Genomic DNA, 12,165 nt, shown 5'->3' on the forward strand with positions numbered 1-12,165 from the left:
TTTTCAGTATACTTCCTAACATACATCACAGCTAGTAGACCTGACATATTATTTGTTGTGGGTATGTGCACAAGATATCAAGTGTGTGCCAAGGAATCTCACCTGACCGCAGTTAAGAGAATCATGAGATACCTTAAAGGCACCACTCGAGTTGGTCTATGGTACCACCGAACAGAATCTTTTGACTTAATCGGCTATACTGATTCCGACTATGCCGGGTGCAAGTTGGACAGGAAGAGCACAAGTGGGGGCTGCCAATTCTTAGGATCAGCTTTGGTAAGCTGGTCAAGTCGGAAACAACATTGTGTTGCTCTTTCCACGACCGAAGCTGAATATATATCTATGGGAGAGAGTGTATCACAACTACTGTTGTGGATGATACACACATTGGAGGACTATAGATTAAACTATACGGGTGTGTAAGTGTTGTGTGACAACATAAGCACGATTAATTTAACCAAAAATCCAGTCCACCACTCTAGGACAAAACACATTGAAGTGAGACATCACTTCATTAGAGATCATGTGGCTCGGGGAGATATTGTTCTCAACCATGTTGAGTCAAAATCTAACCTAGCCGATATCTTCACGAAACCTCTCCCTGAAACTGAATTCAGTCACTTACGGAGAGAATTAGGCATGTGTCTTGCCCAAGAATAAGTTTCTCCGAGATCATTAAGGACTCTGAACATAATAAGAAAATCAGGATAACACTATGGGTAACCGGGAACATCTCACACAAACTATAAGGGTCAACAAAATATTTTTGTATTGCTAGAAATGGGGTGAGATGTTAGGATCAACCGAATTATCTGAAATGTATAATGCATTCCTTGGATAATGAGGTTGACGATACACTAATAATCAAGCACGAGGAAGACCAATGCATAATTCATGTGTATTTGGTTCCTAGATCATGCTTGTACATTCCAATCATTAATTTGATTGGACCTTCATTGTTTGATACGAATTAATCATTCTAAGTTTTAAGAGTGAGAAAAATTCAAAGGAAGGAAAGAGTTAGGAATAATCAAAAATGTAGAAAGTAGAAAGTAGGAAATAAGAGGAAGGCAAGCAAAGCAAATCGATCTATGGTCGATCAGAATTTCTGATCGACCAGTCGGTCGATCAGAAATCCTGATCGACCAGCTGGTCGATCAGCCCAATCGACCGCTGGTCGAACCGCTCCACTCACCTATAACCAACCCGTGACTCAACCATGGTAACCCGTTATTGTAGACCCGTGACTTCTCTTCCTCTAAAAACCCGTGACTCCCTCTGTTTGCTACGTCTTGGCCCTTTTCTTTCCCGGCAACTCTTCCCGACTCTTCCGGCCAACCACACCGAGACATTGAGATTCCAGGCTTTCCTTCTCCCCCACACGTTCTTTTTCAGCTGTGCTCATCGCGCTCACAGCCGGGCATCTCCTTTCAACAGCTGCAAGAGTGCTCAGCTCCCTTCTCAGCCGAGATCCTTCTTCCTCGGCAGAGTTCTTTATTCTCGGCTTGGTAGGGGCTTGGTAGGGTGCTTATCTTTCCTTACCAGATTTACACTACCGGCTACCCATTGTCTCTCTTCTAGGCATCTACGTCAGTTCAGAGGTCTCTCGACCAAAGCTTGACCGGATATCCTTCTTTGCCTCTCGGCTACCATCGCATTTACCCGGATCTGTTGGTGCCGACCACAACCTCACCTCTCCCGGTCAACAGGATCTCCAAAGAGCTTTGAAGTTTTTCTGAGCCTCCATGGCAAACACTTGATCGGGTTCTTATCCTCCTTCCCGGGCATCCACAGCAGACAATTATTTTTTTCCACCCGGACACCCTCGTGATTAGCTCGGCATTCATTAGCCTGGTCGGCCGAGCCATCAACTCTTTCTTACCGACATCCCTTCTTATGCTCACTCAAAATGGGACCTCGGTAAATTTTAATCTCAACCTTATCTTTCTTGTTTTATATCTATACTAATCAGTTTTTATTTGTGCTTTGAATATGGCCAAAATCGTAGAAAGAAATCTAAGCCCCGCCAAGGGGAGGGATCTTCCCGAGATCCATCTCAGCCCACTTCACCATCTAGACATCAGCCTCCCCAGAGCTCTAGATTCCCTAATGCCTACCTAGAATGGTCTTTTAGCAACCATTCATTCGAGACTATTACCCGCGGTATGTTGACCGCGAATTCATGCATGATCTGTGTCACAACACTTTTGACATCATTGAGCATTATAGGCTGCATTCTCTGGTTTATTGCACTCAGCATGTCAATGTTGACCTAATAGCAGAATTTTATAATAATCTGCAAACCAATGATGCAGTCAATTTTAAGACACGAGTCGCTAAGAAATCACTCGAATTCACTTACCCCATACTTCGTGAGTTTCTTGGTTGTCGACCATCGGAGGTAGACTTTTCATGTTTTCCTCATTTACCTCCTGTGTTACCACCTCCATTTGAGCATATCACTATCAACCTTATGCATCAGCATTTCTTCCATCGTCCTCGTCCCGATCGGTTTTTGGGCTCTTCTTCTGCATTTCCTGCCCTGACTTTATCACCTCAGGACTATGTCTTGTTTAAAGTCATAGTCCACTGTATTCTATCGATCCCCTCCCGTGGACTAGCTATCATCCGACCCCCTCACTTATTCATGCTCTATGCTCTGCACCAGCGTCTAGATATTGATATAGCAGAGCAGATAGCCAACCTGTGAACAATAAGTCTATCACCCACCATAGCCAACCTGTGAACAACAAGGTCTACATGTTGCTGCACCTGCTGAGCTACCTGAGGATTTTGAGGACGAGGACCCCGCTGATGCAGAGGAGGAGGAGGAGGCTGCTGATCCTTGACTACGGTGGCCCCGACCTACAGGCACAGATACAGTCTCTAGGAGAGCGGCTGGACACTGGCCTTCAGCTGATCGGTGAGCAGTGCACGTCACTCGACGGTCGCTTCACCGCCCTTGAGAGCCAGTTCGCTACCTTCGGCCAGCGTCAGACTGAGATCTATGATATGATGCACTCTTGGATGGCCAACCATGGCGCTCCTCCTCCGAGTGATGATCCACCGCCGCCTGATTACATGATGTAGATTCACTAGGAGTATGCGATGACAGTGCCTCTGTTTATATGTTTGCTATGCATGTTTTTTCCTTGTATGACTGTCTTGTTCTGACGCTTTGGTTTATGTTATCATTTTCCTGATTGTTTCTACTATGATGCTGTTTAGTCGTTTTACATTCTGTTATTATTAGTACTGCACAGGAAAACTTAACTTTGACAATAAAATATGGTTCAACCATAGGGAAACCGCCCATGCGTTGATTAGTCTAACCTAGATCGACTTAACTAACGGGACAACCATTAAGGGGGAGCGAGTAAGTCTTAATTCAGGGGGAGGAATTTTATTCTATCCCTGAAATAATTTTCAACCCCATTTTTTTGGTGTTTGACAAAGGGGGAGAGTTTGGTTAAGTTTAGCTAAACTGGTGGTTAAGTTTAGAACTACCTCATCTAGACTAAAACTGAAATACTCTATCTTAACCAAAACTGAAAATAATTTACCCAGCTTTATTTAAAACATAAAGGGGAAAGAGAGGGAGAGTTACCCAGATTAGATTTAAAATCTTCAGGGGGAGAGTTGTTTGGTTAAAGGGGGAGAAATGGTTAAAGATCTACCCGAGCTACTCGGGCTATCAAAGATCTTCCCTGGCTAAACTTAAATCAGGTTGTCAAACAACAAAAAGGGGAAGATTGTTGATGTAGTCTAACCCTAGTCAGACCTGAGTCTGACTCGAGTCAGACCTGTTGATGTAGTCTAACCCTAGTCAGACCTGAGTCTGACTCGAGTCAGACCTAAGTCTGTTTTGATGTTTGACAAAGATTAATTAGACCAGCTAATCATGATTTAAGTTTAGTCTTACCAGGTCGGATTGTGTTAGGAAAGTTAAGTTGAAGGTCGCCCGGGAAATTGACAACTTGCCCGGGATACCTGGCGTCTAAATTGATTTCTTAGCTCCCGGGTTGATTGGTGAGATTCTCGGGAGAATACTATTTTGACCGAAGAGAAAACTTACCCCGGAAGGTTTAACTGGGAAAGAAGAGTTTGCCCGGAGAATGGTTTCCACTGGCAGGCTCTTGCTCGAAAAGAAAATGAACCTAACTAGAAAAAGTAAAACCAGGAGAAGATCTCAATGACCGGGTAAGTATCAAGGAGAAATTATCCTAGCCTTACAAGACGTTTTTGGGCTTGGCCGAGATAAGAATATCTAGCCGGGCATATAAAGTTTACTTTGACCAAGAGAAGTTGGGAACGGTTCACCCGGACGTGGCCGGGATATGTGTATATCAATCTGTCCATGATCAACTTAGTTAATGAGAAACCATTGGAAGGTTGCCCGGGCAGTTGGTCCACGGATGAGTGCTTGCCCCGGAATAGACAAAATTTAGTAGGAATCAAGAAGGCCGAGTAGAGGATAATAATACCCGGGAGAACGGGACAATGACCGGGAGAATGACCAACCGGGAGTTAAGAAAGGCCGGGGAAAGAAAAATAAATAGAATGGAGCTGCTGATCGACCAGCTGGTCGATCAGCTAAGCTTGATCGACCAACTGGTCGATCAGCTTAGCTTGATCGACCAACTGGTCGATCAGATAGGTCTGATCGACCAGCTGGTCGATCAGCCCTAAGTGATCGACCAGCTGGTCGATCACAAGGCTGTGGGCATTTTAGGGGACTCCTGAGTGAACTCTAGATACCGGAGAAAGCCAGAAATGTAAGATCTTGCCCGGGAGACGTAAGATCTTGTCCGGGAAAGTGATCATCCGATTAGAAGAGGTGAGGCCGGGAAGTTACTGCCCTTGGCCGAGAGATAAGAAGCCTTGGTGGCTCGAGACTGTGATAGCCGGGAACTTGGTGTTCATGGACGAATGGAGAAAGCTTTTATAGCTCATCTCCGAATTGGTCCAGAAGGAGCCTTTGTGGCTCAAGACCGAAGTAGTCAGGAACTTGGTGTTCATGGAAGAATGGAGGAAGCTTTTGTGGCTTGTCTCCGAGATGGTCGAGGAGAAGTCTTGGTGGCTCAGGACCGGATTGACAGGGAGCTTGGTGAGAATGGCCGGGATGGTCCGAGAGAGCTTTGGTAGCTCGGCTTGGGACTGAGAGCTTTGGTAGCTCGACTTCAGGGAGCCTTGGTGGCTCAGAACCTGAGTGGCCGGGAGCTTGGTGCGAATGGCCGGGATGGTCCGAGAGAGCTTTGGTAGCTCGGCTTGGGACCGAGAGCTTTGGTAGCTCGACTTCAGGGAGCCTTGGTGGCTCAGAACCTGAGTGGCCGGGAGCTTGGTACGAATGGCCGGGATGGTCCGAGAGAGCTTTGGTAGCTCGGCTTGGGACCGAGAGCTTTGGTTGCTCGACTTCAGGGAGCCTTGGTGGCTCAGAACCTGTGTGGCCGGGAGCTTGGTGCGAATGGCTGGGATGGTCCGAGAGAGCTTTGGTAGTTTGGCTCGGGACTGTGAGCTTTGGTAGCTCGATCTCAAGAGAAGAGCCTTGGTGGCTCGGTCTCTTGATTCTAGGAGAAGGACCTTGGTGGCCCGGTCTCCTGATTGGTCTAAGAGAGCTTTGGTAGCTCAGCTCGAGACCGTGAGCTTTGGTAGCTCTATCATCAGGGAGTCTTTGTGACTCAGAACCTGATAAGTCCGAGAATGCTTTGGTAGTTAAGTTCGGACATGACAGTTATATTGTTTTCTTTCATACTGTTCTAATATTGAAATGTTCTAATGCTACTTTTGAGTGTGCAGGTATACGGGACAGGTATGGGAGAAGTATTTCAAACGAACAGTGGAAGTTCCAAGGCGATCTTCGAACAGTCTTTTCTGCAAAAAGGATTACAGGTAAACGGCGCACGCAAACTGGTAGCAGTACCTGCGGTTGGCAGGAAAGGGTGGCTACAACTTTTGGCAGAAGTCCGTTGGGCACTGTAATCGAGGATGCAGGTTTATAAAGATGTTGAAGAGGCGCTGAGGAAAACAACATTTACAACTTTTGAATGTTCATTCTTTAAGAGCTGTTCTGAAATCTTGAGATCAATCTGCTAGTCGAAGCTAGAGAAAGAAGAAGTGCAACGTCCTGATTTTGGAGAGACAGGCTTGAGCTGCAAGCGGTCTTTGTTGTACTTCTCATTCTCAGTCTTTGACGCATTCTAGTTCTCCTTTGTCTTGTGCTTTATTTCATTATCTGTTGAGACAAACTTGTGGAGAGGTTCCTCCACCGAGAAGGAGAAAGTTTCTAGCCGGTGTTACCGGGGTTTGATCTGCCGAAAGATCAAGGAGTCGTCCACCTTACGGACACGCCGAGGAGTAGGAGCAAGTTATCTCCGAAACTCGTAAATTCCTGTCATAGCTTGTTGATCTTCATTTGCCTGTGATCAAGTCACTATTTCCGCTGCGTAACCGAAGATTAAGCAAGAAAAGTGAAAAGTGTGGACGGCTATTCACACCCCCCTCTCTAGCCGTGTTCAAGAGATCCAACAGAAAGAATACCAAAAGCCTAAAACCTTTGGTATTCATGATATGAGTATAAAAGAGTTTTTTCTTGCAAAAACTCATGGATGGTTCATTTTTTTCTCCTCTCCTCTTCTTCTTGGCCGAGCTCTACAAGAGAGGTTGCTAGCACAACCAAAGTCTTCTCTAAAAAGTAAGTGTTAGTGTGGATATGCATAGAGGCACAGACACTTGAACGTGTTAGAGATCTGATAACCTTTGGACGGGCGGGATAAGCGAAGGGCACACATCAAAGGTAAATCCTATTAGATAGGATTTCATAGATCTAAACTCATACGAATTTTTCACGTGGAACACCCGAGGGATCCTATTTTCCACTGTGAATTTTTGTTTTATCGCATAGGATTCCCAACAAATCTCTCTAACTCTGAAGGCTAAAAATGGTAAAAAAAATGGAGGTGGATGAAGGTGGTGGCGGCCTAGGTCAGATCTCAGGAAGAGTCATCGCAATGAGCCGATCTTGTTGTTTGTTGTAGCTTTCTTAACGAGTGTGGTCATAGTGGTTCCTTTGACCCACATTTGGATCCAAAATTGGATATGAGAGGAGCCAATCTTGCTGCTTGTTGTAGCTTTCTCCAAGAAGACTTCCTTTGCCTAACTACAACTAGCACTTCCTTGTGCTATCTGCACACTTAGTTCAGCTTATTAGTCAACTTCACAAACTTAACTTGAACCCTTTAATATTATCAAAATCCTAGTTTGATCATCTAGTGCTCCCTACACTAACAGCATCTGATGAAATAGTTACCCTTAACCAATATCTATATATTAACTCTTAACATCTCAATGTTTTCAGGTAGTTATGATCGATTGCTTAGTTAAACCAAGGAATCTAATATATGCTAGTCTTATAGAATCAATGATGTATAGTCTCATTAATTTATCGACTAGAAAATATTTTAATACGTACATACACATGAAGAAATACCTAGTAATTGTGATCAAATCATAATTTCTCTTATGTTATACATTATATTATGGATTTCATTAGTTAAGTTTAAGATCTAATTTAATATATAAAGAATGCACACTCAAATAGTCATTTTATTTATCTAATAAATAGAATATTATTTAAGGTAATTGACTTATGATATCTCTCAAATATAACAGTCTATTCAAACTCCACACAGACATCAATAACATAGATGAAAACCTTTGCTAAACATATTAAAATATGTTGGTTGAACACCATAATTTAGGCCTTAATTTCACCAACAATGTGGAGCTATCATATAAAAGGACCATGAGGAGCAACTTGATGTTAACATTATACTGAATAGCTTTGTGACCATTTGAGCTTTCTTGTATACATTTTCTCTTAATCATCAAGCTTCCATTGTATTCATCTTGTAAAGAGAAGTGTAAAAGGTTTCTCTACCTCCAAAAGAAGTCTAAGGAGAGAAGCTAATGGAGCTTTTGAAAGTAACTCGGCCAAAAATCATAGGTTGTGGAGTAAAAACAAAATTTTAAATATTGTTATATCAAGGTGTTAGCATTTGTTTTATTGTCTATTTTCCATCTGCTACATATTTTGTTTTGCTTGACCTTGCTAAGTCCTTAGTAAACGCTTAAGTTCTATTTGTAAAAACAAATGTTATTCACCCTTTCCTTTAGCATGTTCAACCATCTAACACAACAGTCCCAATAGTTTTGGCCAAAACTATTATATCAACATAAAGTCAAAATTAGAAGGCAAAAAGGCCCAAAATGACTCAAGAGGTTCTAAAGAACAGTATTTATAAAATTTTACTAGTATGGGTCTATCTAGTAGTCTTTGTCAAAAATGCTAAATTACCTTTTCAAATACCAAAATTTAAAGTATAGAATAACTCTTAAGCCTTCGGAGAGAACACGACCAAGGGCTCTTTTCAAAATTTTACAAGTTCATAAGTTTATACGATTAACCAAAACTTTGATTTGATTTTCTAGGATTCAGACAACAAAAGTCAAATTATAGAATAATTCCAAAGGTAATTATGAAGCTCAATAGAGTAGTTATTTTTAAAATTCAACTAATTTAATTTCATATAATAATTTTTTTAGCACAACTGATATATGAAAATAAACTTGTCAAAGTTGAAAAAAAAAATAGTATAAAATGTTTAAGGAGTACAACATAATGTCTTAACTAGAAATTTTGAATTGTATAAGTTTGTCTAGTAGTTTTAATTAAAATTGTTAGATGAGTTGTTAGAAGAACATATAATGGCTCAAGAAGTATGTTTATACTTTTAATTGTTTCTAACTCAATCCAAGAAAAAGAGAATATGGAGAAATAGATAATCTTGTGATCAGGATGAAGATAGATTTTCTCCGATCCATTGTACATGGTTGTTTGTTTTAAACTTGATTGTAATGCCCGTGACCTTGTCTTACTAGTAGTTTTAATTAAAATTGTTAGGTGAGCTGTTAGAAGAACATATAATGATTCAAGATGTATGTTTGTTCTTTTAATTGTTTCTAACTCAATCCAAAGAAAAAAAGAATAGGGAGAAATAGATAATCTTGTGAGGATGAAGATAGATTTTCTCCATTATGCATGCATGGTTGTTTGTTTTAAACTCGATTGTAATGCCCGTGACCTTGTTTGTTTGGCTAACACAAATCTTGTGAATTTACATATCACCATTAATCCACAAGAAACACGAGAGACTGATGTCAATGTGACATGCAGGATCATCCATGATCACGAGAAAGAAAGAGATATACTTCGATCTTTCTATTCGACTTGGAGTGTATAAAGATGAGACAAGAGAGTTGGGTGCGATAATATAATCAAGCAATCCATCCATGGCGGACAGTTCGTTTGTGGAGGAGCTGGTCAAGAGGTTCCATGATCTGGAGCTCCGCCAGGCGAGGCTGAGGGATCAGCTGAAGCTCTACTTGGCTAGCGGCGCCAGAAGAGCGGCAGAAGCAGAGCATGACGACCGCCACGCCGCCGGCAGCCCTGGGAGGAGGAGGAGTCGCCCTCTCCCGGAAGGGAGTGAGGCCGGCGGCAGCTACGGGCTCTTTCCCGGACGGTTCCACCACGGCCCCTACTGCAGCGTGCTCCGCCACATCGGTCACGCTGTTCACATCTACCATCCCCACTCCGGCGTGATCATCTTCTGGTCTTCACAAATGCATTACCGTCTACTCTCTCTCTCTCTCTCTCTCTCTCTCTCTCTCTCTCTGCCTACTGATCAAATTATATCAATCGTGGGCAGGAATCAGTCTGCAGAAAGCCTGTACGGATGGCCGGAGAACGAGGCACTTGGCCGGAACGTGGGGGATCTACTGATTCACGAAGACAATGACTTCTCGCATCTCAAAATCATCGTTGAAATATTAAACAAAGGCCAGCCGTGGTCTGGCCATCTCGCGTTCAAGAAGAGGTCAGGGGAAATGCTTTTGGCCATGGTGACCAAGACTCCACTCTACCAAGACGGCGTCTTCGTCGGCGTCATTACGGTCTCTAGTGACGCCTCATCGTTCCTTCATGATAAGCATTCGGAGGAGTTGGACGAAAGTAGCTGCCAGAAGCTACAGGCCCTGGCCTTAATCTTATCCCAGCCAAATCTCCCAAAGTTTCAAATGCTTTCGTTAAGATTACTTATGATCGATCGTATGTGGTGATGAGTACTGCAGGCTCCCAAACTTGCATCACGTAGTCGCTCGTGTGGCGACGTCAACGTTGAGAATCAAACTTCTCGCGATGGAAACATGAAGACGGATACAAATGAAATCATGGTAAATATTGTGAATTCTTTGCGACGTGAAAGAGTCTTTTTATTTGTGTGAGATTAATTATAGAATATATCTGCCCTTGATAGGAGATGTGCCCCAACTCAAGGCTGATCGACTCAGGTGTTGGCCTAAGTGGAACACACAAGTAGTTCCTTCTCGGGGCAACCAAGAGTTGTATAGGTTCCAATCGCCCTTGCACCAAATCCAAGAGGATGCCTAAGACACCAACAACATCTATATTCTTTAATTGCATATTCTAATAAAAGATATCTCAATAGAGATATAGGTATATATGCATATTACATGGCTGCCAAATCATGACTGTATTGTTTGAATTGGTTGGATGATATGATTGCTATTAGAGCAGGTGAGAGCAATTTTTGTTTTTTCATGTCTGTTCTCGCATGACCAAATAAAACTTATTAGATATTCAAAGTGTGCTTGTGTTAACACAAAGGAAATGATAGTAATAAAATATAAGTACAAAGAAAGATCAACGCTGACAAGTCAAGTTTAACATGGTTCAGACCACATCCCCTAATCCACAGCCTACCAATCTGTTAGGCACATCGAGTCCAAAACCAACTATAACGAGCTTCAAAAATGATCACAATCAATTCATGGTAATTGACTTCAAATGACAAATAGTTGTTCAAAAGTTGTCAATAGTTAAGTCGACTCAAGATGACAACAATCAACTCAAATCCTATTTAGTCAATTGGACCTCTTTTTGTCAATCGACTCAGGCTCAATAAACAAGATTCTTATTTCATGTAGTCATTCTTTAATCGACTCAATAGTCGACAAAACTCTTCAATCAACTAAATTACTTTAAGTCATTCAACTTGCACATAGATCACAACTTGGCTTACTTATACTTGTATGTCTAAGTAATGCTCCATAATATATCAAGCTTGAGAGCCAACTAAGTCATGAATTTTATTCCTACGTTGAAGACTCCCTAATAAGACAAAGTAGGTAGCCCTCTACCTTATTAACCCACATTATCCCTCTGATAATGTTGCCCAAAAAATATGAACCGGAGATTAAATTCACACGACACTCATAACTCATTGTCTTTAGATCTCCACTAATTTGGCCAAGACTCTATGTCGTTAGGACTTCACACCTAGAAGCCACACTCTTACGCCTTCCACCTCGAAAGGTCACACCTCTAAGACTTTGTCCACATGTCCAAAAGCCTCACTTTCAAGACTCCAATGCTCAAAGGCAACATCTCTAGAACTCCCTTCACTCACCCAAAAGCCTAAATTTCCAAGACAACGCCATTTACACTAAGGCTTCTCTAGAACTTCTAATTCATTAGATATTTTATACCATCCTACATATATATCAATTAATCTATGTGTGTAATCTGTCAACTATTTACAAACTCAATACAGATGTTAGACATAAAGACAAAGCTACCGTTTAGGGGACAATTGCACTAAAAATCTTTTTTTTTTTTAATATATTTAGCAAATTATTTATTTTAGAAAAAAATTAATATAAATGAAAACATGCATGGAACAAAAAATAAGGCTCCCCTTCAACTAAGCTCCTCTTGAGTTATGATTTTACCAATAGGAGATAAGGTTTAATATGTTGAACCTTTCCTTTCTCCTCCTTGAACATACATCAAAACGATTGTTGAGATTTTGTAAGATAGCAATTAAATGAAATTGACCAAAAACTGTAAGAGATAAAGTATTGTAATCATATGTGTAATGCATTAAGGTAAATGTTATCCAATGAAAAAAATTTCAAAAATTATTTTAGATTTATTAAAAATGCCTTAAAATAGAATTTTGGACAATTTGTTCAATTCTTTTTGACAGAATTGAAAGCCCTTCATTCAATTGAACTACATACCAATCAAAG

General features: G+C 41.5%; 1 protein-coding gene across 1 annotated transcript; it reads left to right on the top strand.

Annotated features, from left to right (window-relative positions):
• Window positions 1-9,348: 9,348 nt before the first annotated feature.
• Window positions 9,349-10,653, top strand: LOC141822722 (uncharacterized). The gene is made up of 4 exons (XM_074710056.1): window positions 9,349-9,668; window positions 9,765-10,086; window positions 10,186-10,287; window positions 10,371-10,653. The coding sequence occupies exons 1-4, from the start codon at window positions 9,349-9,351 to the stop codon at window positions 10,431-10,433; spliced, it is 807 nt and encodes a 268-aa protein (XP_074566157.1). The 3' UTR covers window positions 10,434-10,653.
• Window positions 10,654-12,165: the final 1,512 nt, after the last annotated feature.

The sequence above is a fragment of the Curcuma longa genome, chromosome 3, assembly GCF_044706935.1.
Source record: "Curcuma longa cultivar G26 ecotype Majalengka, Jawa Barat chromosome 3, ITB_CL_G26_1.1, whole genome shotgun sequence".
Taxonomy (NCBI): Eukaryota; Viridiplantae; Streptophyta; class Magnoliopsida; order Zingiberales; family Zingiberaceae; genus Curcuma; species Curcuma longa.